The following is a 26,179-nucleotide window of genomic DNA, read 5'->3' on the forward strand; positions in this document are numbered from 1 at the left end:
TGTCACTCACATAGGAGATTCATATGAAGCTCCTGGCTCCTGGCTTTGGTCTGGCCCAGAACTGGCCATTGAGACCATCTGAGAAGTGAATCTCCAAATGGAAGATCTCCTGCTCTGTGTCTCTCTGTCTCTCTCTCTCGTCTGTAACTTTGAATTTCAAAATAATAAATAAATCTTAAAAAATATATTCATTTTATTAACTAGTATATTACATTCTAAGAATACTAATTCAGCTTAAATGTTCCATGTCACAGGTAAGAGACTTGAGCACAGAGAGGGACTTTTAGTGAGTGGCAAATGTATACCTTTACCCATACTACTTCCATTTATACTCATTTTTCTCATGCTAGCAACCGGCAAAGATGATCCCTGCTCTTAGGATGTTGGGTTCTCAGGCAAGGCAAGAAATCGACACACACTCAATCCAGACAGTGATGGATGAAGTACAGAAAAGACTCACAGGACCTAGCAGTGAGCTGAACACAGCACTAGCTAGAGATCCATTCCCTGATGTTAATTTCCTATTTGCAAGTAGGAAGTGTCTAGTCCAGTTATTTCCGCTGGGGAGTAGTAGACTCCTTCGGAAGATCTGGAGTCTCAGAATTAAAGGCCAAAATTGTCAGGGCTGACTGCATCTCTGACCCCTCAATGGTAATGACAAAGTGGTTCCTGGGACAGAAAACTGGCAAAGACCCAGCAGTGTCTGTCTTTAAACAAGTGATCTTGGTGTTTTCCAGACAAAGTCATATTTTTAATCAATAGTAAAAGGCAAGCAGAATGCTCTGTTTGCAAAAAAGCAAAAAATGGAGCTAAGTTTACTTTGATTTATTTTGGACTGTAAAATCAGAAAAACTAAAGTTGGCAGCAGGAGCCTCAGGGTAGATTATGACATTTTTCTAGTATAAGTTTATGCTGGGTTTCAGCTACCAAGAACGATGAAGAAGGGAAATGGACAACATATAAGGTAGAAATGAGGAAAACCAAACAATTCCCAAGTCACAAGGTCTAAACATATATAGTATGCCAAGGATCAAACAAACCAGCACTAGTATCTCAACAAATCTGTTCTGCTGGAATTCAGAATAATCAATTATACAGAATAACAGAAATAGAGTTATATGATCAATGTGATGCCTTATTTCTTTTATCAAGAATTATCACACATTCCGTTCTGCTGACCTTGCCTTGGCTATCATGAATCTTAGCAATAAATCTCAAGGACAAAATCTGTAACTACATTAAACATGGGCTATTATTCTCCATTTTTATTAAAGCAGCCATTCTCAAATCTGCACATACATGAAAGTGGATTTATTTTAGTATACAGATTCATTAAGCCCAACCTCTTATACTGCATCATAATTCCTAGCAATGAGAGTCATAAAGATAGATGACAGATGACAGACAGACAGAAAAAATCAAGATTTTAAATATCAGGAATCAAATGTTTAAAAGTCAGAGTGTGAGCATTTTGAGTCTGATGAACTTTATCATTTTGATTTATTTCTATTTTTAGTGGTTTCATTGAAAAAATCTCAGTTGTAAGCCATCTGACGTTCTGGATGAAAATAGAATACAAATGAATGGTGGGAGAAGAAGCTAGAAAAAGATGTAATAAGAGGGAATGTGCCAGTGACCCAGAAACACAAGGGAAAATAATCAGATTGAGCATTTTAACCTGACTTCAAGATCTCAGAACAGAAAAGACTTTTCAAACATTTGAAGAGAGACTTTTGGTACTCTTCTAAGAAATGAAATCAGAGACAATGTGACATAATATTTATTTCCCCTCCTCAGTTCAATATACTGCCTTCCAGGAAAGCCTTTAAATAGAAGAGTGTTTATTCCTTTCTATGTAAGTGGGCTGACCTTCAAGAAAGGGTCTAAAGAGAAAGATAAGACAGAATCCCAGGAACAAGATGGGTCATGCCTGAACATCTCAGAGGTGGACCATGGGAAAATGGAGGAATAAGGATCTGGAGAAGCCATTGATAGGCATCAAGTTGGCTTGTTTTTGGTCAGTTCTGTCTTGCTTGACCCACGGGAGATTGAGTGTTGTTAGTGTGAGGCAGAATTCAAATTGGCAACTGACTGGTTTTGATTTAATTACATGGTGAAATAGTTTCTTAGGAGCATACAACACAATCTTTTCTCCTAAATGTGGGTTTAATTTTCAACAAAACGTTTCTCACATAAACATCATGTTGTTTCTAAACACTTCTTTCCGTTCCCAGAACTGCTTGCAGCCTTTCAGAAACCCATTATTTTATAATTATTATCAAGACCATTAGGACAGGACAATCTGTGCCAAAAAGCACATTTACACTCAGAATTGTCACTTAGCCTATCACAGGAGGGATCATCCCTATTGCTGTAGAAATCAAGGAGAGTTGCAGACTCTGCTGTTCAAACTTTCCATTTCTAGATAGCATGGGAGTTACTGACCTTGCCTAAATTATTCTCCAGTCAGTTCTCTGACTACCCCAGGCAGAATAGGCCAGGATGCTGTGGCAAACAGTTACTTGGTAGAAAGACTGCAACTGAGGATCAAGACTAATTCATGGACACATCCTGATGCTGCCCCTTCCTATTAGACAATTCAGTCTTTGCATGTTAATTTCTTCATCTGTGAAATGTGAAAATTATCAATACATACATCATCAGAGATCATGTTAACATGTATTAATACATTTGATTGTTATCAGATGCATTAATACACAAAGAGCCTCAGTCACATAGCAAAAGCTTAACAGAATTTCATTATTATTGTCATTAATACACATAAGCTTTGTGACCTAGGGTGAGTTTCTCATCCTATGTATGCATCCATTCCTCATTGCTAAAATGAAGAGTGGTCCCTAACTCTCAGGCTGGCTGTGGCAGCAATCAAATGAACACATGTGGTGCTCAATGTACTTAGTTCCTTTTGATCAATCACTTACTCTGTAGGTTTTGCTTTGAGCTGAAAAGTTCAGGGATCACTCTACTGGAAACTCAGAGTGTGTGATCATATTCCAATCAACTGGAAAGTTTCCATCCTCCCTAGCAGTCCACTACTCACTGCAACAGCATTGTGTTCCATTATAAATGAACAAGGTAAGGCTTCTGCTCCTGTGGAATTTCTGGAAGCAGCAGGTGGTAATTCAGTGAGTCTTCAGATCCCAGAAGCTGCCGTGTCCTTCCATTCTCCTTTCCTAATTGCTGAGACCTTGAATTTGTCTATCAGTGTGAAACTTCCAGTCTTAGAAATTCCCAGGATCTGTCATACAAGGTTTGGGTCTTACTTATTCTCAACAAAGCCTCTTCAAATAGCTGAATTTCACTTCCCTCTGCTTTCTATGTTATTTTTATAATAGACCAATAGTAACACATAGAATGGCACTAACAATTCAGACATACAAACTAAAATTAGAATGATTTAGAAACTCATGTGAAATTATATTGTGAGGATTCAAATTCAAGTTCACTGTATATATTTGCTACACTGGCGCCTACATAAAGGAAGTCTATGTAGAATTTTTATTTATACTCTCTATATTTAGTAACTGTGACTAAAATAGTCCCTCATAGAAATATGGAAGTTAAACTTTCAAGGCACTCTTTTCACGCTTATCAAGACTTCTACTTTCTTCTTCAATTAGTGAAATTGTTAGTGTTCCAGGCATTATGGTGGAATTATAAATCTAAAGTTCTCAGTTATTTGGGTTTGTTCATCTATCCAAGTTAAAATAAGGGAGAGTAATGGTTTCCAAGGGACATGTTATCCTGTTCCTTATCCAGACAGTCTGACTTAAATCCTCTATTAAGATGCATTGAGAATTTACATACTCAGATAGTATCAGCTTAACCTACTCACTGAGTTGATTGCAATGACATATACTTGCCATTTGATGAAGTCATTGAAAGAAACACCTCATTTAAAACTATGCAGCAGAAGAAATCCCTGAGTAAAGGATGTTAGATAACGGCTATAAATGTAGAAATAGCTGGACCTATGAGGAAAATAATGAGGATGGGTCAAATAGGGTCCATTTGCATGTGTGCTCTTGGAGCCTGGGGAAAATAATTTTTTCTATCAGAAAAGAGATTTGAAGTTGGAGCAACTTAGTCTATCATTCTTAGAGTAAATAATTTATTTCAAGCCATGCTTGGTGTTCTACACAGTTCATCCTTTAGTCCAATGCCAATCATTAAAAATAGTTCTTTCTTCCTTCCTTTTTTTTTTTATCCTTCTTCCCTCCATCCCTCTCTCCCTCCCTCCCTCCTTCCATCCTTCCTTCCTTCCTTCCTTTCTTCCTCTTTCCTGAGGAAGATGGAGAGAGACAGACACACACACACACACACACACAGAGAGAGAGAGAGAGAGAGAGAGAGAGAGAGAGAAAGTCCCCATCTACTGATTCACTTCCCAAATTCCCACAATGTCGAAGACTGGACAAAACTGAAACTTGAAGCCAAGGATTCAACCCTGGTGTCCTATGTGGGTGAAAGAAATCTAATCGCTTGGGCCATCACCAGTGTCTCCTAGGGACAGCATTAGCAGGAAGCTGGAACCAGGGATCAAAGCCAGGTATTCCAACATGGACCATGGGGGTCTTAAACAACATCTTAGCTGCTAGAATAAACAGCCACCTCCCAACAGTCATCCTTTGCTTCAATCTTTATATCTGGCCCTGGCCATAGCAATGCAAAGACAAAAATAAAGAGCAACAGCACTCACATCACATATGAAATAAGAGAAAGGCATTAGAGAAATCATCTCGTATAGGTGGCTGTTTACCATTTGATTGACTTGGGATAGGTTACTGAAATTCTTACAGCCTTGGTTTCCTAATGTGTAGAGATGGTTTGAGAATTTAAATTAGAAATCATATGTAAGGCAGTAAAATAAGACCTTAATAGCCAGTGAGGGGAAGCATTATTAGGAAAGTGGCTGAGAACATTGAAACAGACAACAGCAGCAGTAGGAGACAGCCCTGGCTATCTAGAGTGGCCTGAGAATGGGGTCCTTAACTGGGAAGCACAAAAGATAACATCACCAATAGAGACAATGCTTTGCTCATTCACCAATTCTTCCAAAAACAACGTTGCCTGTCGATTCTTTGCCAGTCATCATGCTCAGTGCAGGAGAGGTGTAGGATAAAAGCAGATGTGCTCCCACCCCTCACAGAATTCTCAGGCTATCACACAAACCTCTATTGTTGGTTTCTAGAATGGCAACAGAGTCTAAAAGAGAGTTTTGGTCTGACAATGCCAGGGGTGAAGGTTGAGTCAGAAAGAAACTATCTAATTACAATTAGAGTATCTTCTGTGGTCCCATATATTGGGGAAAACAGCAATTACTATGATGCTTCTTTGTAGATCATGCAATACTCCCTGTTGCATCCCTTTCCTAAAGCCCCAGATGAGTACTCACACCTTTGTGTTGAATGCATATTATTTTAAACACCATTCCTATTACTGTTTTACACTCTCAAATAAGCAAAGCCCAAGGCATGCAGCTGGTAAACAACAAATCTTAGTTTTTGGCTTTCCCAAGATACCACACTATTCATCGTGGACCTAGCAGAAAAAGATTATGCTCAAGCTTACTTCCAGTTCCTTTCTTTCCTCTTTTTGGTTAATTGTCCAGACTTTCTACTGCTAATTGATTAACCCTGTTGTCTGTGTATGCTTTGTTTAAAGTTCCCATAAGTCTTTTATGGTAAGAGAATGAATGAATCATTCAGCATATATATATATATATATGTACATATATATATATACATATATATACATATATATGTATATACATATATATACATGCATTTGCTTGATGATTCATGGTTTTAGTTGAAGAGCCCTTGACTAGCACCAGCAACAAAGAGAACCGCAGAGGTTTCATTTCTCATTTTGCCAACTTTAAGCATGAAGCAATGGAGTGTAGTGGAAAATGAGCTTTCCTGAATAGGCTGGAGGCCCAGGTTCAACACTTGCCACTTGCTTACTCTGTGGTCTATTGGCAATAAGTGAGTTTCATTGAATCTCAGGTTTAACATCAGTAAAATGGGGAAAGTAATTCTTGATCTGCTAATTCACCCATGGTTATAATGGTGTAAATATGTCCCAGGATTTGGGTTATCATAGGAATAATGTGTTCTAATTAATATCACTTTCACTATATTCCATGATTTCTCCCTCTTTCACTTACAGGGTTTAAATGATTGCAAAGACCCCATCCTAGCCTGATTTTTCTTTCTTTTTCTTCTATTTCTATTTGTAGCATTGTTTTCCCTTCATATTCACTTAATCTAAGATTTCCAGAAATCTTATCTGGAAGAGCACTGATGAGAAGGAGACCAATGTCAGCTTACTTTATATAGGCAAAACTCTAGTTGAATTTGTTATTCTGTTGTGGATCCTTGTATAGTTGCTTTAACTAACACACATACATTGAACGTATATTCAATCATGAATACAAGTCCACTCACATATGCCATGTGCATACACAAAATCACATGATTTCCAGCATTCTCTGAAACTTACACAGACATTTGTAGATAAACAAACATGTACAAACAGAAGAGTGGAAAACATGTTTCAAGCAGCCATAGATGTCCACCTTAAATTCACATTTTCTCCAGGGAATATAATTATAGTCTTTCCCACGTACCTATGATTGCAGACACAAATTTGCATATACACTAACAACAACATGAACACACAGGGGCATGTGCACAAATACTTCTTCCATTTCCACTAGCATATGAGACATATACACACATGCAGGCATGTACAGCTACCCTAAAAATGCTCAAAGCAAATGATACACAAATGCAGTCCTGCATGTAGTTGTATTTCCAGTTTTGACACCTGGATTTTCTTCTCTTTTCCTTTTTACAAGTTCATTGTTTTATAATTGATATACAATAAAACTTGACATAAATGTATTTAATGTATCCAATTGATAAGTTTGGGCATATTCATATACCTCTGAAACTATTACCACAATGAAGGTAATAGATATACCTATCATCCCAAAAGTTTGCTTGAGTCCTTTGTGTATATATGTATGTGTGTTAAGTACACTTAACATGAGATTTATACTCTTAACCAAGTTTTAGGTGAATAATACAGTATTGTTCATTTTAGGCTTTATGATAAACAGCAGATCTTGAGGACTGATTCATCTTTCACAGCTTCAACTTCATAAAAAATTGACAATTGCCTATTTCTCCATTTTCCCTACTTCTGGCCCCTAGGAACCACAGTTACATTCTCTGCTTGTGTAAGTTTGGCTATTCTAGAATTTTCTGTGGAAGCAGACAGTATTAGTCCTTCTACGACCAGCATATCTTATTTAACATAATGGATATCACTATCACAAACGGTGGAATTTCCTTCATTTTAAAGCCTGAATAATATTCTAATATACACATATAGAATATGTTTTCTTTACCCATTTATCTTCTTATAGACATTTAGGTTCTTTCCCTAACTTTGCTGTTATGAACATTGCTGCAATGAACATGGAAATATGGAAATGTACCTCGAAGTGGGATTGCTGGATCATATGATGGTTCTATTTTTAATTTTTGAGAGTCCCTCATATCAATTTACATAATGGCTATAGAAGGGTGTCAAATTCTTCACATCTTTGACAGCCTTTTTTTTTTTCTTAAATTAATAGCTTTTCTAACTGATATGAGGGAACATCTCCTTGTAGTTTTGATATAAAACTTCCCTAATGGCCGGCGCCGTGGCTTAACAGGCTAATCCTCCGCCTTGCGGCGCCGGCACACCGGGTTCTAGTCCCGGTCGGGGTGTCGGATTCTATCCCGGTTGTCCCTCTTCCAGGCCAGCTCTCTGCTATGGCCCAGGAAGGCAGTGGAGGATGGCCCAAGTCTTTGGGCCCTGCACCCGCATGGGAGATCAGAAGAAGCACCTGGCTCCTGGCTTCGGATCAGCAAGATGTGCCGGCCATAGCGGCCATTGGAGGGTGAACCAATGGCAAAAAGGAAGACCTTTCTCTCTGTCTCTCTCTCACTATCCACTCTGCCTGTCAAAAAAAAAAAAAAAAAAAAAAAACCAACAACAACAACAAAAACTTCCCTAATGATATGTTCATTGCTTTCTTTGAATATACTGTTCTGATGAAGCTGAATGAATGGAGTTTTCTGGGAGCTTACTTAAACAGGAGTGTGATCAACTGTGTCTACATTGTTTCCCCAGTGAAATCCTTTCTTTCTTAAATGTGGTCAGAGGCTGATGTCCAACAGGAAACAGCAGTGTGTACTCCCCACCTTGAATCATTTCATAAGCAGATCTCCCACCAATGGGGAGGGTCAGGGGAGAGACCCATGAAACACCACCTGGTCTAAGAAGAAATTTCTGCTGAAACTCATTTCAGGGGTCACTGCCACAGTATCAGCTCAAATGTTTTTGGAATCAGCAGGAAGAGGTGACCTAAAGTCATATCCACATCTAGAGCAAATTGCTCTCTGTGAGATCAGGAAGTTGGACTACATCCCCTCCCTTACTAATAAGATGCCTCTTTCAAACACATTCCTTTAATATTGCCTCCATGATAATAATAACTGAGTATGTGAGAACTTTAAAATGATATCAAGTGACAAAGTGACAGTGTGTTTTTAGTAGTTCCTTGAAAAATAGTAGTTGAATATGGATATTTCCAGTATGTTTCTAATAAACTTATGATGTGGGATTACAGATAAGATATAAAAAATTAAAACTGATATTTATTAGACATATGTCAAGAATTCTTAGTTAATAAATAGAACTTGCTAAGGAACCACCAGCTTGTATTACTCAGATTTCCTCAGGAATTAGTTATAAGACTTTGTAAGGAAATTAAGTTAAACTACAAAGGGAATTCTGAATCCAGAACTTTCTGAGTCATCAAGTAGAATCTAAATTGTATTCAGTATAAAAAAGGGAAAAGTAAATACCAAGTTCAGTTGAAACAACCAAAACTGTTTTTAAAATGGCTTAAATGTAATATATAGTGTAATTACCACCTGAAAGGTGGAGGAGGACAATGTCCCTGTCTATCCCTACTGAGGTTCATTCTTTTGGTTCTAATTCAACTTGATGGGATAAAAATTGAATTGACTTTCTGAATTTTAACACAGTTTTTATTCCCTCAGCCTTATAAAGTTCATGAGACTCGCAATCCTATGTATTTTATTCACCATTGAATCACTTGCCTTTAGCATAATGACTGGCATTTTGCAGCACTTGATACTTGTTAATTGAAAAAGTCTTGGGATCAGCTGGGCAGGAAGCCCCTCAGGGGTATTGTCCTCCTCAGATCAAAGTCATTGCTTCTTGTTGGTTGTTTTCTGCCCTTGCCATTCCCTCTGGACTCAGTGTTTTTCCATCCAGTAGGGCTTTTCTGAGCCGTCTCCAGAAGATATGCCGCCCCAGGACATTATCTTCCCACTCCAAGTAAGTGTTCCTGCTGAGAAGACGATACAGCTCCACCCGCTGCCGGAGTAGGGACTTCTCCACCTTTTGCAGGACAATGAAAATGATACCCGCATGGCTGCTCAAAAACTGCCAGGTCTGAGCAATCTCATATTCAAAGATACACCAGCGGCTCTGGATGAAGTGTTGGGACACTACAACAATAACCTTCCGGCTTTTGTGGAAACCTTCCTGGATGATGTTGGCAGCGATGGCCACACCAGGAATAAAGTCTCTGTAGTGAAGGCAGAGCCGAAAAGGAGGCACTCCTTCTTCTAAATTCTTTACTAACTCATTCCTCACCCAGTCCTCATCCTGGCTTGAGTAGATAACAAAGGCATCATAGACACTTTCACCCCTACCATACTTTCTTCGGCCAACTAGAAGCATCAAATGAAAATAGAACTTATAAACCAGAACTACTGCAAAAGATACCACAAGCACACTGAATACTGACACACTAATGATGGTCTTGCTTATCTGACAGGTGGCATTTGTAAAACTCAGCACAGGCATATTTGGAGGTGTGATACACACCATTTGTTCAACTTCCACCAACAGCCACTTCTGGTCTTTGATCCACTGCATGAAAATCTGATGTTCACAATCACAAACAAAGGCATTTTTAGTAAGATGTAATAAAGTTAGATTACTTGGAAAATGCTGCTGCCCTGGCTCTGTAATATTTCCTATGCGATTAAAACTTAAATCCAGAATGTGGAGGGAGTAGAGACATTTATAAGTGAGTGTATCCAATACCAACAGATTGTTGTGACTCATATTTAGTGACTCCAGTCTGGGGAGTGACTCAAATGCTCCCTGGTACACCTGTTCCAGTTGACATGAAGAAAGGTCCAGTTCGGCCAAGTTAGTCATCTCTGTGAAGATATTCAGAAGTCTGTTGTCCTGGAAAGCATTTCCAGCCATTTTTAAGACTTGGAGACTGTGCAAGCCATCAAAGATGCCACGGAAGGCAACTCGGATGTTAGTATAGGAAATGTCAAGGTAAAGGAGGCTGTTGAGTGATAAGAATACTGAAAATTCATTGATGTTTCTCAAATTGGAATGTTGGAAATACAGACTTTTGAGTTGTTCTAAGCCCACAAAGTTTGATGTCATGGTAATAACACCATTGAAGCTCAGATTTAAATGCTTGAGTTGGGTCAGTCTCAAACTATTCACAGAACAGCAGCTTTGGAAACTCAAACCATTATTGCTGATATCTAGAAACTCAAGGCTTGGTGTGTTAAGTTCTGGAAAAGTCCTCACACCTTTGTTGTCAGTGAAAATAAGCCTTCTGAGAGATGAGAGCTTCAAGAAGAAAATATTTTCACTAAATTCACAGTTAATAAATTCTAATGATTTCCAGCTGAAATCTTTAGGAAAAATTTCTTGGTTGTCTATATACATATGCACCAGAGCCATTACAGAAACATTTTCCAAACAATCAAATAAGTCAGTAATATTGTCTTCGAGGTCATCTATGTGTGCTAATCGGAATTCTTCAATAGCCAAATTGCAAAGTCCCTCCAGGGCAGATTTATCAAAATTTTTAATGGTCCTTTCATTTTTAAATTCTCCCAAAACCAACCGGTGAACTTTTAAACCACTCAGCCCTTGAATACAGATCTTCATTATACTTGTACTTTTAAAATTACTTTTCAAAATCAGTTCGTGGAGTCTAATTGCTTCAAAGGCACCGGGTTGGATAAAATCTATAGGGTTCAAAGACAGGTCTAAAGAGAGTGTGCCTAGGGGCATTTGATGTAGAACACGCAAGTCTTTATGATAAATATTTTGAATCTTGTTATTTGAAAGATCCAGGTGCTCAAGGCTAGACAGGTTAGAAAAATAGTCAGGGATACTGAAGGAATGGATAAGATTATGGGCCACATTAAGCTCCTTCAAGGTTTTGAGATGTCCAATAGGGAAGTCCCCTAGAGAGGTTAGGTGTGTCTCCACAGCCACCAGCTTCTGCAAATTTGATAATCCAGAAAAAGCTCGTGGGGATAAACTTTGGATCGGGTTTCCTGTCAATATCAAGGTAGAGAGATTCTTTAGGCCTTGGTATGCATCATCTTCAATTGTACGAATTTTACACCTGCAAGGAAAAGAAATACATATTATATCATATTTCTGTTGAATAAAAATCCAAAATGGAATAATAATGTTAGTCATTCAGCTCTTTCCATGGATACAGTGTTCCTTAGGATTCACATAGGCAAAGAGATGAAGTAGGGAAGAAGATAAAGCTAAGAGTAACTAAGAAGCCCTACAGAATCAGTATTATCACGTTGATCAGAATGATGAATGCTTTATTATTCACACTGGGTAACATGAGAAGTAGAGGCAGAAAGTCCGCTAGAAGGCAATCAACTAAAGATCAATAATAAAGCACATCAAAATTTTGTGGTTGATAGAGTATATAATAGCCCTGAAACAAATTTAGCCATACCACGGCACACATAAATGTGGTCATACACCTGACTGGTACAGATGATATGATGGATGTTAGTTGCTAGCCAAATCACTGATGAATGTCAATTTCAAAGATATAAAAAAATTACATATAAGTTTCACAGATACCCTTAATGTTTATAAAACGTGCATATTTGAGAGCCAGGTGTTTGAAAATGTTAGTGACAGGTGATAGCTGTGAGTTTCATGAAAGAAAAGGAAAGTGTGTCATGAGAATTTGCATCAGGGGAACTGATGATCTAAAGCAGGCTTCCCTGAGAATGCTGAAATTAAAATTTGAAAGGTCAGTAGGGGGTAATGAGAAAAGGAGGTTAAGTGAACAGCAGATACAAAAAAAAAAAAAACAAAAACAAAAAAACTAAAATAGGCAGCAACCATGGTACGTAGAGTGCTGTGGTGTGATGTGCATATTTGTCTCCCCAGACTTAGGAATTTAGTTTCCAAAGTCATATGTTAATGGTACTAAGCAAGTAGAAACTTAGTCTAATTATAGTGTTTAAAGGCAGGGGCTTTTACAACTGATTAGGTTGGATTAGGCCATTAGATTCAGACTCCATTGATTGAATTTTGATGGCTTGAAAAGAAGGCACGTATATATGGAAAGATATGATACTCCCTGTATCTTGCTATGTGATGCCCTGTGCCATTTCAACACTTTGCCTAGTAAACATGTCATCACCAGAAGGCAAACAAATGGGATGCAACCAACCTTGGACTGTGAACCTCAAAAACCATGAGCTGCAATGAACTTCCTTTCCTTATACTCAGGTATTCCATTTTAGTAATAAAAATAAACTAATATATACCAGACCCATGAGAAACAGCTTCTTAAGCTTGAGGCAAAAGAGGGAATTAGAGAGGTATAAGAAGGAGTTGCAGAGAAAAGACATTTGCAAACAAAGCAGAGGATTACAGGCCAGATAAATTGTTTCAAGAGAAATGGAAGCTTTGTGACATATATGTTCATGGAGATTTTCTACAGATAGGGCTTTTATGCAGCCAACAAGCAGCAATTTTACAGAAAAACTCCTGTTAGCCTTGTAGGTGCATGGCCATTACAATTTTCAAATGAGTCCTTTCCTAATACAACCTGATTTACACGCACAATGTTTTTCATCTGTCCTTTTCTTTTCAGGAGGCACATGGTTAGTAAAACCATTTTGGCCAAGCTTTTGTTATTTGGGCAGAGTTTAATGGGAGCAGTAGTAAGACCAAAGGCAGAAGGAGCAAAACACTGGATGTTGGTGTCTCTACAGTCCTTTCTCACCACATGATCTTGGGAACCAGTTTTTTCTCTTTTGATTTCAGTTATCTCATTTCTAAGTGAGGCATCTGAACATGATTATTTCTCAAGTTCTTTCTTTTAGTTACATGATTGTATATCCCATAATCTTACATAAATATTGCTATCTACATATTTGGCAAGAAAGGAAAGGTCTTGCTGTGTCTGTCTTTACGTGAGACTCATCACTTTAGAGAAGTAGAATAGTAAGATGAAGATATCATTTAACTTGAAAAGAGATACGAACTTGAATCTCTAGTCTTCTGCCACCAAGCGATGTCAATGTAAATAAGTCATTCAAAATCCTGAGGTCCCAGTTTCCTCATCTATTAAAAGGATCACACACACACACTTGAAACACAAATTACACACACACACACACACACATACACATTAGGGGAAAAAGGCTGGCTGCTCTATCACAAAGCACTCTGAGAAAAACAGTTGTCTACCTGAACACTAAGAGGCAAAGGAAGTATACTTTGTCATTTTATTTTTTTAAGATTTATTTGTTGATTAATTTGAATGACAGAGCAACAGAGAAAGAGAGAAATACAGAGAGGAAGAAATCTTCCATTCACTGGTTCACTACCCAAATGACTACAAGACAAAATGAGAGCCAAGCTGAAGTTAGGAGCCAGGAAATCCATCCGGATCTTCCACATGGGTGGTAGGGGCCTAAGTACCTGAGCCATCATTTGCTGCCATGTCAGGCAGGCAGTTATTAGCAGGAGGTTGAATCTGAAACAGAGCAACCAAGACTCAAACTAGCACCCCAATTCTGGCTTAGCCTGCTGCTCCAGAACATTGATCTTTTTATTTTGCTATTGTTTGTCCTTGCATGAATTCAGAATCTTTTATTGGCTAATTTCTCTCTCAGCATATATTTAAGGTCTCTGAGAGAAGTTTCTTGTGTATTTGTAGAATTCAAGATGAATTCTTTTTTTTTTTTTTTTTTTTTTGACAGGCAGAGTGGATAGTGAGAGAGAGAGACAGAGAGAAAGGTCTTCCTTTGCCGTTGGTTCACCCTCCAATGGCCGCCACGGCTGGCACGCTGCGGCCGTTGCACCGCACTGAACCGATGGCAGGAGCCAGGTGCTTCTCCTGGTCTCCCATAGGGTGCAGGGCCTAAGCACTTGGGCCATCCTCCACTGCACTCCCTGGCCACAGCAGAGAGCTGGCCTGGAAGAGGGGCAACTGGGACAGAATCCGACAGCCCGACCGGGACTAGAACCCGGTGTGCCGGCGCCACAAGGCAGAGGATTAGCCTAGTGAGCTGCGGCGCCAGCCTCAAGATGAATTCTAAGGAGCACTGTGTGTTAAGAAACCACTTCTTATGTTACAAAAAGGGATGAGTATTGGTTTATCTATCTCAATGAAGTTCTTTACTAAATTCCCAGAAAATGGACATTTAGGACCTAATGAAAGGATATTATAATATTTTATACTCTTAAATGTATTTGATAAAGCTTACATACATGTATATGTGATGTTTATATTCAGTCTGACATTTAAACCTATTGGGTTATCAATTTTAAAGACACAGAATTCAGACTCAGAGAGACGAACTCTCATGTCTCAAGTCACGTGGTCATCAATTTTGGAGGAAGACTTGCTTCAGGCCTTTTGGTCCATTTAGTTCTATGCTCTATACCATTGTCTTAAAAATGTTCTACTCCCTCTTTGCTATATTTTCTCAGTATCAGAATTAGAGTATAAAATATCAGATGCTTAATTTTCAATAGGAATATCTGCTCTGAACGCTGACTCAGGAGTGTTCTTTTGGTGCAGCAATTAGTATGTCACTGGAAATGCCTGTATTTCATATTATAGTGCCTGGGTTTGGGTCCCAGTTCCACTTACAATTCCATCATAGCGTTATTGTGCACTCCAAGAGGCAGCAGGTAATGGACAATATATTGGGTCTCTGTCACTCATGTGGGAGACCCAGATTGAGTGCCAGTGTCCTCATATCTGCTTGGCATAGCCTCAGATCATGGTGGGGGGGGGGGGGAGTGAATCAGCAGATAGAAGTTTTCTCTCTACCTTTCACATAAATAAATAAATAAGCTAATAAATATTTATCAAGACTTTTTATAATAAAAAGCATATGAAATGTTTCTGCATTTTGCCTTATCCCTTTTAGAGAGTATGAGCCATTATCTAGTTCAAATTTTTAACAAAGCCTCTGATAAGGAAAACTCTTCAAGGGTTCGGTTTCCCCCAAAACAGTGTTAATGACTTACCCGCCCTAGTGAATGACACACTTTCCTGCATCAGAAAGGAAAATTTTAGTCACTGCCCAGTTCACTTCCTGGAGCAGATATGTTCCTTGTTCTTGACATCTTTCTCCTTGGGTTACTTGTCTCCACATTGTTCCCTATTCTCTACCACACTTTCAGCATTCAACACTTGTTTGAATGTCACCCAGGACACAGCAGTCCTCTTGACTCTTCATGACATAGAAAGCCTCTCTTCTAAAATATACAACATGTTAACTCTAGTTTCCACATAGTTTATTACCTAATGTTGTATGTTGCCATCCTTATCTCAACTTCACCTTCTAAAAAGTCACAGTTAGGTAACATTTGTCAAATGTCTACTATGTGTCCAGCACCTTGCAAGGACTTTAATATATCAACTCTTTCAACAGGCTATGGCTTCATGAATAACACTATATTTTAATATACAAATACATTTTATTAATAAGATTATTTTATATAAAGTATAATACATAAATATATAAATAGTTTTGTTTCTTGACAGGGTGTACAACATTGATCAAGTAGTTAATGAATATCTAGTCTTGAAATAACTTATTAATGTACTCTTATTTCTTTAAAGAGTATACAACACAGATCAAATGGACAATAAATATTTGCTGGTGAAAGAGTTTAACTTAATTTCTCTCTTTACTTCAAAGAAAATCCAAAGATAGAATTGCCTTAGCTGTCTTATGAAACTGCCATTTCACAGATGAGAAACAGAGACCTGTGGAATAGAAGTAGCTTTCCCAAGTTTACACAGCAAATGGGATATATGTTTAATGAATAAATGAGTAAATGAAAATGAGACTGTAGCAGCCAGTTTCTGGCTCAAGAATGAAATGATAGAACAACTCACATCTCACCTTCTGGAGAATGCAAAAGCTGATTCATTACCTGGATAAATCCAGAAAGTGCAGTTCTGAGACATGCAAGAAGCTATGGCTGCCTAAATGCTCCAGGAGGTTAAAACTCAGATCCAGGTTCTTGGTTGAGAAGGGAATGTTGTCAGGGATTTTGTAGAGATTCTTCTCCATGCACTGGTAAGTAATATTAGGAACGACCTGGAATAATCAGACATTAAGTGCAATGTTTTCTGCTTGCACTCCCCAACTCTCCTCTATATCAGAGACTAAGATGCCTCTGGTACAAACACCAGAGCTAGTGGATCTTCTTTCATTCATCCATCTATCTATCCAACTATCCATCCAGCAGGCCATCCACTCACTTAATACTTATAGAACATCTTACTCTAGATTAGGCAGGAACCAGCACACTACTACACCCCTGATATTCTAACTTAACTATAACAATGCCAACATTTACTAAGAAATAATGAAATCAGGTGATAACTGGCTAAGGCTCTTCAGTCTGAAATCCAAGTACTTAATATCAGCTCTTCTGCGTGATTTGAAGTAAAGTCTTAAAAAGAAAAACTAGTGAACCTCATTTTACCATACTTAAAACTCAGTTAATAAAATACTCTTAACATTCTCAATACATCCTTCCATTGCCTGCACTCTTGAGGAGACTTCCATTCAAAATCTCCAGGACTCCCCACAGCCATTGTTTAATCTTTGTCAATTATTTGGCTCGCTGACCTCTGAGAACAGTGATACAGAAATGTGGGTAATCTTTGGATGCATGGATTCCAGTGGTGGAACAAAGTTAGTAAAGGCAAATGTTTCATACTGCTGTGGCTCCTGTGCTGATTTCTGGTATCCTTTCCACATTCTTTGTAAGTTTTATTCTCTAATCATTCATCTAACTTCTAATTTCCTTCAACAAAATCCTTGCTTAAGTGAGGTGATTTTGATTTTCTGTTGTTGAAACCAATAGAATCTGTTTAAAGAATTACATAAGACTAGTATTCAAACAGTTGTTCAAAGCCAACTTCAGTGTAAATAGACAATAACTGTTAATACTAATTACTTTAATTGTTATGATTCCTTTACTATATGCCTGAATATTTCTTATGTTATATACTGTAACTTAATCTTCATATAAACTTTTTTTAAAAAAGATCTAGAAAATAGGATTTGAGATTAGCCAATATGCCTAAAGTCACAGAATTCATCCAGACAGGTTCTTACTACATTTTTATGTATACTTACATTTTACCTGACATAAGTGCTTTAAAGATAACACTATTTAACAGAAGCAGGGCCAGGCACTCTTCCATTGCCCTCCTTCATTTTACTTCCCAGGACGTAGCATTACTCAACTTTACAGTGTCCACGTGATTGTTCCCTACCTGTTGTTCATCTTCTGCACTAGATTGTAAACTCTGATGTTTTCATTTACCACCTTGTCTCCAGCACTCAAAAGAGGGCCTTGAAAATGGCCAATTCTCAGAAAATAGGTGTTGAATAACAATGAAAAATTGATGGTTACTGATTGAAAAAAATTTCCCTTTAATATGAATAGTACATATTTTCTACTAAGCATACTGGCAATAAAAAACAAACATGATTTGTTTCCAGATTTCAAAGAACTCGCTGTCCAGTATAAGAGTGAAGATTGCAAGAAAACTAGCATTGTCTAAAAGGATCGTAAAACAGGCTTGGAAAACTTTCTTCTGGTTCAGAGTAAATAGAGATCATTTTTTGTTCCAGGAAAGGCTTTTTAAATGGGTTTTGAAAGGTAATTAAGGCCTAGATACATGGAAAGAGGAAGAAGGGCATATCACAAGTAGAGAACTGCATGAGTAGGGAAAGGGCAAAAAACTAATTCAAAATAGCTGTTGAGCAGTGGAAGGAGTGAAACCTAAGCCAGGGGGAAGCCAGGGTGTAACTAGACAGCTTCAGTCTTTGTACTACAGAAATGCTTTCAATCATTTAACACATACAAATTGAACAGCTGCCATGCGCTAGGCATTGGGGATATAGTGATAAATAAACCAGCAATGATCCTACTTCTTTATAGCTTCTATCCCAAAGCAAAAGACAATGAACTCATAAACAAAAACATATGATATGCTCTAGAAAAAACAAAGAAGACATTTATGGGGAGTAGAGGTAAATAAGGAGGATTAGGGAGTTGACCATAGAACAATCTAGGAAAACAACCTTGAGGAAGAGACATGTAAGCAGAGATCTGAATGACAGGAATGATGGAGTCATAGAAATGAATAGAACTGTACTGTCTGATATGGTTGCCACTAGCTATGCACAGTTACGGAGTACAAGAAATGTGGATAATCTATAGTGAAATGTGTGATAAATGTAAATCTTATACTAAATTTCAAAAATTTAGCACCAAACAAGAGTGTAAAACATTTTCTTAATATTAAAAGATACATTTTGAGTGCTCACTTCCGCAGCACATATACTAAAAGATACATTTTGAAATAATGTTTTGTCTATACTAAGTTAAATAAAATATTATCAAAATTAAATTCACTTGTTTCCTTTACATTTTTAATGTGACTACTAGGACATTTAAAACTACATATGTGGCTCATGTAATATTGTTGTTGGACAGTGCTGATCAAGGGGAAAAAAATCCTGGATAGAGTATAAAATAGTCAGTGTAAGGGCCTTGTGCTGGGAAACTGTCCTAATTTAAATGGAAAGTTATTGAAAGTTTTTAAAGTGAATGATTTCTTAGATCTGAACCTCCAGAAAAAAACAATCACAATGAATAAATAACAAACGAAAGGGTGCAGAATTCTTCAAAAAGTGGAGGAGGGAATGGAGTCAGGCAGCAGCTACCATCCAAGATTCACCACTAGGGTAACCAAGGGTCTATCCTAGGATAGCTCAGCAGATTGCTAGGGCTGTGTAAGTTTGGGTGACTGCCAGACATGGTGCATGGGAGGAGGGAAGAGTCAAATGTAGGTGTGTTTTTATGAAAGGAAAGCCCTGACTGAAGGTTCTATCCCAGTAACCTAAGAGCAGGAGGAACACAGAGAGAAAGACAAGCAGTAGCACTGGGTGGGGAGAGGACACTGGTAAGGAATTAGTTCTTGGTGTATACTGAAGTACGCTGTTTTCTCCCATGTCCTCACCTTAGGACACTTGCTGGCTATATTTCTCTTGTTTCCTGCCTCAACCTAACCGACTTTATTGCCTGTTTGGTTTGGTAACGTGTTTCAGAGGCAACTGTGGAGCCTCTGCAAGGGAAAGTAAGAAGTGAATTCTGTTGAACTCTTACCATATATGCAGTTGCCCAACAGCTCACTGTTAGTTCATGAAGAAAGAAACCATTGCATTAGCTGACTCCCTCCCTCCTTCTGTCCCTCCTTCCCTCCTACTCTCTTTCTCCCTCTTTTTCTTTTTCATTCTACTTTTTGCAACCTCTGGAAAAAAGTATATGACTGGATATAAAAGTCCGAAAGCTACTTAGAAAGTTCTTTCTCTTGAGAGACAGAAAATGCCATCTTCTTCCTGGGGCTGAAGTGAGCCAAATGTAGTCTTGAAGCTGAGTATACAAACCACCAGTGGGAAACAAGGACATGGGAGCAATCTTTTTGCAACCCTCTGCTGAAGGGAGTCCTCTTAGAATTATTTTACAAATGTGAAAGCTAGACTTAGAGTGGCTTAAAAACTACTTGTAGGCCATATATCCAGGAGGTCACAGAACAGTGATTTTAAACAGGTCTATCTAACCAACAGCCCCTAATAGCCCTCAAAAGCCCTAAATGAGAAAAGACACCACTGGCTGCCTGTTAGTGCCCTGTTAACAATGAATTATTTGCTTCCTGTGGTTTCTTGAGTCCTTTAGTAATTGAATTCATTTTTGCATGATAAGCAAACTAGGATTCACAGCAGGAAGTTCTGAGCAAGGAAAAGAGTTTTTAAAGCAAGGAAAAGCTTACAGGAGATGAAAGGACCCCAAGAACATACCTCCACACAGGGCTCCCAGCTTTCTGGTCTCAAGTAGGAAAGGAAGGCCATGGCTGGGATCAGAGCCCCAGCCAGGCGCAGGCGAGGCATCATCCTGGCATTTTCTGTGAACAGCAGGAGCCACGTGAGAACATGATGCCCTGGACACCCCGACTGGGCAGACTCTAGGAGGTACTGATATCTTCTCTCCTGCTCAGTCGATGCCCCGCAGCAATGACTGCTTTCAAAGTAGTTCTGGGCTAAGGGGCAAGAGGAAGTGAAAGTGCCAACCTTCGCATCTGGACTTTTGTTTCTCTAACATTCGTCGCCCCTGCCACAGAGGGGAAGTCAGAAGAAGAAGAAAACGCTGGCCGGCCAGGGGCAGCAGCAACAGCAAGAGGAAGCTGGACTTAATCTCAGGAAGTCATCTGATCTCTGGGCTTGGCCAGTGTAGGAAAACAAGCAGACTCTGTACAAATAGTCCAGGGCAATGGTGGTTTTCCACTTTCATCTTAGTATTAGCTTGAAAAGGTTGCCATCCCAAAGTACTGCAGGCTGGGTGCATATGCTGCGGGGGTTTATTTCCTGACAGTTCTAGAGTTTCTAAGTTTGAGTTCAAGGTGTCAGCTGGTGTGACTGTCCTAATCCCTCTTCTTATAAGTCTCCAGTAACACTGGACGAGGTTCTACCTATATGATCTCATTTTAACTCTTTAAAGATCCTGTCTCCTGCAGCAGGCATTGTGGCACAGGTTAAGCCAGAGCTTGCAAGCATTGCCAGCATTCCATATTGGAGTTGGGTCAAGTCCTGCCTACTCTGCTTCCAACCCACTATTCTTGCTAATGTGCCTGGGAAGGCATCAAATGATGTCTCGAGTACTTGGGCCCCTGCCACCCATGTGAAAGGTTAGAATGGACTGCCTGGCTCTTGGCTCCGGCCAGGCCCAGTCCTGGCTGTTGTGACCACTTTGGGAGAGAAAAAGCAGATAGAAGACCTCTCTCTTTCTCTCTCACTTTCTCTCTCTCTCTCTCTCTCTCTCTCTCCTCCTCCTCCTCCTCCTCACTCTGCTGTTCTTCCTTTCAAAAATAAACCAAAATTTTTGAATAGTCCCATTCTGAGGTTCTGAAGTTAGGACTTCAGTGCGTGTATTTTGGGTTCAGTCTATAATACCATTCAATCTTCTGAAAACACTCACACATAAGAATGTATCAGTCTAAAAAACAATCAGAGGAGATTCTCCAATGAATAATGATATTTAGGGTGGGAGATGGGGATTGAATAGAAGAATATTGCAATGAGAAACAACAGTATTGAGAGGGAAACAGGCCTATATAGCAAAATATAGGTGTATTCAAAGAAACCGAGACAAAGGACAATTCGTAAAGGCAAAAATAAAGAGTATTATATCAGACATTTTGAAACAATAATCTTTGGCCACAGTGATTAATAAAGAGGGTGATGTTAGTCCAAGGTTGAGCAGACATTTGCTAAGCAGATGTCCTTGCAAAATGTTATTTGTGTAAGTCTGTGATGGCCTTTGTGCAAGCTTGTGTTCTAACAGCTCTTTGTGATAGTTGCTAATAACAATCATGCATGAGAATCTTCCTTCATAATCTCCCTGATTAATTATTTATTTATAGAGTTGACACAAGTGACTCCACTCAAATCTGACAATTTTCATATTCTTTTCAAAAAATCAAAAGTAATGTCACAGTGAAATACAATTTGAAAAGTACAGAGATGTTGACAGAAGTTTGTGATTCAGAAACAAATATACTAAAGTTCAATTCCAGGCTGCGTAATTTTTATGGTGTGTGGCATTGTTCAATTCACTTACATCACCAAGTCTTCATTTTTGAACCACAAATGAGATAATCGTAATTCACACTTGTGGAATTCATATAAATAAAGCTATGTGGTGGTAGGCAAATTATACATAATACCAAACCTCACTTTTTTTTTTTTTTTTTTTTGACAGGCAGAGTAGATAGAGAGACAGACAGAGAGAAAAGTCTCCCTTTTTGCCATTGGTTCACCCTCCAATGGCCGCTGTGGCCGGCGCATCTTGCTGATCCGAAGCCAGAAGCCATGTGCTTCTCCTGTTCTCCCATGCAGGTGCAGGGCCCAAGGACCTGGGCCATCCTCCACTGCCTTCCTGGGCCACAGCAGAGAGCTGGCCTGGAAGAGGGGCAACTGGGACAGAATCCGGTACCCCGACTGGGACTAGAACCTGGTGTGCCGGCGCCGCAAGACAGAGGATTTAGCCTATTGAGCCACGGCACCGGCCATCCAAACCTCACTTTTACTATCTTTAAAATGGAGATACAGGCCGGCGCCGTGGCTCAACAGGCTAATCCTCCGCCTTGCGGCGCCTGCACACCGGGTTCTAGTCCCGGTCGGGGCACCGATCCTGTCCCGGTTGCCCCTCTTCCAGGCCAGCTCTCTGCTGTGGCCAGGGAGTGCAGTGGAGGATGGCCCAAGTCTTTGGGCTCTGCACCCCATGGGAGACCAGGAGAAGCACCTGGCTCCTGCCATTGGAACAGCGCGGTGCGCCGGCCGCAGCGCGCTACCGCGGCGGCCATTAGAGGGTGAACCAACGGCAAAGGAAGACCTTTCTCTCTGTCTCTCTCTCTCTCTCTCACTGTCCACTCTGCCTGTCAAAAAAAAAAAAAAAAAATGGAGATACAGTGGCCCCTGCTTATCTAGTTTCACTTTCAGCAATTTTAGTTACTCACAGTTAACTGTGGTCTGTAAAACATTAAGTAGAAAATTCCAGAGGTGAAATGTGTACCGTTCTGAGTAGCATGTGGAAAACTCATGCTGTCTCACCCTGTCCCTTCTGGGAGAGGAATCACCCTTCATTCGATGCATTCATACTACATGAACAACCCACTAATTAGTCATGGGTAGTAGCTGCCCTGTTGACAAGATCAACTGTCCCAGTATCACAGTGCTTGTGCTCTAGTCACCTTTAAATACTAGCCCTAAGGCTACATCACAATGCCTGCCACATTCATCTCACTTTATCCAACATAGGCATTATAGCACTGCACATCCTCACAAGAAGAGTGAGTACAGTATATTAAGACATTTTGAGAGAGGGTTCACATTCATATAGCCTTTATTGTTCTGATTATTCTATTTTGACTTGTATTAATCTCTTTCTGTGCCTAATTGATAATTAAGCTTTATAATGGATACACATGTATTCACATAGCAGAAAAAATAGGATATACAGGTTTTTACCTAGTCCAGGTTCAGGCATCTACTGGATGTCTTAAAACATATCCTCTTCAGATAAAGGGAGATGACTGATGTCGCCTTTGACTTACATGGTTGAATTAGTTAACTTACATAAATGCATAGTTCAGTACCTTGCTCTTCAGTGTATCCCACAAATGATAGTGCAGTGCTCTGAATAAAATGGGGACAAAATGGGCAAAATAATATATACCTTGAAGTATTTGCATGGGAGCAAATGAGTTGGCATTTGTAAAACTTTCAGGAAAGTATGTAGAGAGTAGAAAGTAAAATGTAAACGAGAACGTAATTTAAAATGAGGATATTACTGGCACTGTGTCCTAGATAGCTCTATCAAGATGTCTTGCAGGGACCTCAAAGCCCATGTCTATAACCAGGCTAGTGAGGGAGCCAATCATAGTGGACTGAGCACAAGCTTTTGTAGACTCCTTCACCACACTTGTAAAAGTAGCCTAAAATTATGCCTGTAAAAACTTTGCTGTAAGGATAAACTTAGACTACTTACATAAAGATTTTAGAGAAATGCCTTTGGCAGAAGAGGTACTCAATAAAGTTTAGCCACCTGGAAAGTTGGTAGTGTTTCACTTCCACATAGTCATCCAACACGGAAATCTCTTTGAGTTTCCTCCTCTCATTGATTCAATTTTTTCACTAAATGTGGAGAAGAAGGCTTCAAAAATTGATGGAAAATATTCATTATCTTTCTTTTGTTCCATTAATTTTTGAAACAACCTTATATTAATGCTGTTTTTATTCATTTTCTGTAAAGATCCTTGTCAACACATAAGGGCATATATCCCAATGAACAATCATAAATTGAAAATAATCCTACATTTATGTCCAAATAATCCCATCAAAAGTTGAAAATATTATAAGTCAAAAATACATTTAACACATATAGCTTACCAAGCACCATAACTTGGCCACACAGTATGTGCAGAAAGTCATTTGTTTCCCCTCAAAGTCATGTGGCTAACCTGGAACTGTGGCTTACTGCCAATGCCCAGCATCATGAAAGAATGCCCTACTGTATTTTGCTATCCTGGGAAATGCAGAAAATTCAAAATTAGATGCATAAAGTCTTTTGACTATGTATTACTTTTGTATTCTGCAAAACTGAAAAATCCTAAGTCTAATCATCATAAATCAGGGACAATCTGTGAATTTTTTTCTGATTTAAAAAATCTATTCAGGAGGCAGAGAGACACACAGAAAGACAGACAGACGAGACAGAGCATCTACCCACTAGTTCACTCACTAAATGCCCAACATGATCTCAGTGGTATTGGAGCCAAAGTCAAGTTCCACAAACACAATCCCAATCTCCCACATGGGTGCTAGGGTAATAATTACTTGAGTTTTCATCTACTTTTTCCCAGAGTCTGCAATGGCAGGAAGCTAGAGTTAGAAACCAAACTGGGATTCAGGGACAGGCACTCCAGTATGGGATATGGTCATCACAACTGGCATCCCAGCTACTTGGCCAAATGTCTCCTTGTACCCTATTCTGTGCTTGGTGTTTTAGCAAATGTTCTTACTTACTAAGAGAGACTGCATCTGCTGGGAATAGTTGCTTCTTAAAGATAGAAAATGATGAACTCTAAAGCAAGTTCATACACAAACTAATCAATCCATTGCTAAAATTCAGAATCACCTCCTGTGTCTGGCTCTTATACACAAGGAGACAACATTATTCTGCCTGAGTCATCACAAGGACAGGTAGCAGACAACTAGAGACAGTCTCTACATCTCAGGGCATGGTGAATTGACTCAAATTAGTCAAATCATTCTATCTTCACTTGATTTTTCTCACAGACACCAGAATAAAGGTCTATTTAATGCATGTCCCTAGCTGCTTCTGCTTTCTATGGTGCTTCTTCATATGGCTTTGCATGGTGTGGCTTTCCCTATCCTCTTTACTCCTAGTAACAAGCTATCCTTCCAATGATCATCAGCATCTTACCTGTTGGCCTTACTATACTAAGACAGTACTAAAACCTAGGTTTAAAAATGTTTTCACTAAGTGCTAGAAATTTTATCTATAAAATAATTCTAATATATCAGTCTTTATATCTTTGGCCTTGATATTGAATATTTCTCATGGCCTAGGCAAGTACAATTTATAGTCCCAGAGTTCAAGTTCACCTCTTCCAATGTCTCAATTTTCACCTTTCAGTTATTCACTCATCAAAGCCATAATCCTAAAATACAAATAGGATAAAATCAAACCCATAATCCTAAAATACGAATAGACTTATCTCATGCCATGTTAATAATATTCTGAGACTGTGCATTGCCTAGATTCCAAGCCTCCTGGTCTTCCCCCTACTCCCACGCTCACACACAGACACACTCCAGCACGTAAGAGTAGTATTGTTAGTTCAGTTCAAGTATAACTAAACCACATGACTAAGACACAGTGCCCAAGTACAAAGAATGACATAAATGAATAATAAACAAATATTTTTTGTTCTCAAGGGGAGAGGACATCCTTTGATGCTGAAAATGAGACCCAAGAGAGAGCTACAAGAAGATCCTCTAAACTATGTTTCCTGAGATAAGAACTCATTTGTTTTATAAAAGTCTTCTCAACAATTTTCTGA

The 26,179-nt window shown here is 39.0% G+C and overlaps 1 protein-coding gene across 1 annotated transcript; it reads right to left on the minus strand.

Annotated features, from left to right (window-relative positions):
• Nucleotides 1–8,951: 8,951 nt before the first annotated feature.
• On the minus strand, nucleotides 8,952–20,573 carry TLR4 (toll like receptor 4). Its single transcript, XM_062206917.1, has 3 exons — nucleotides 20,337–20,573; nucleotides 16,387–16,553; nucleotides 8,952–11,566 (listed from the first exon to the last, which is right to left on the minus strand). Exons 1-3 carry the CDS (start codon nucleotides 20,427–20,429, stop codon nucleotides 9,307–9,309), a joined length of 2,520 nt encoding a protein of 839 aa, XP_062062901.1. The 5' UTR covers nucleotides 20,430–20,573; the 3' UTR covers nucleotides 8,952–9,306.
• Between the last annotated feature and the right edge of the window lie 5,606 nt (nucleotides 20,574–26,179).

Source organism: Lepus europaeus, chromosome 12 (genome assembly GCF_033115175.1).
Source record: "Lepus europaeus isolate LE1 chromosome 12, mLepTim1.pri, whole genome shotgun sequence".
NCBI classification, from domain to species: Eukaryota; Metazoa; Chordata; class Mammalia; order Lagomorpha; family Leporidae; genus Lepus; species Lepus europaeus.

Coding starts and splice junctions, on each gene's coding strand:
- TLR4 (XM_062206917.1), bottom strand. CDS start 20,429: ATGATGCCTCGCCTGCGCCTGGCTGGGGCTCTGATCCCAGCCATGGCC. Junction 16,554..20,336: donor GCTGGGAGCCCTGTGTGGAG/GTATGTTCTTGG, acceptor TGATTATTCCAG/GTCGTTCCTAATATTACTTA. Junction 11,567..16,386: donor CACTTTCTGGATTTATCCAG/GTAATGAATCAG, acceptor TTTTCCTTGCAG/GTGTAAAATTCGTACAATTG.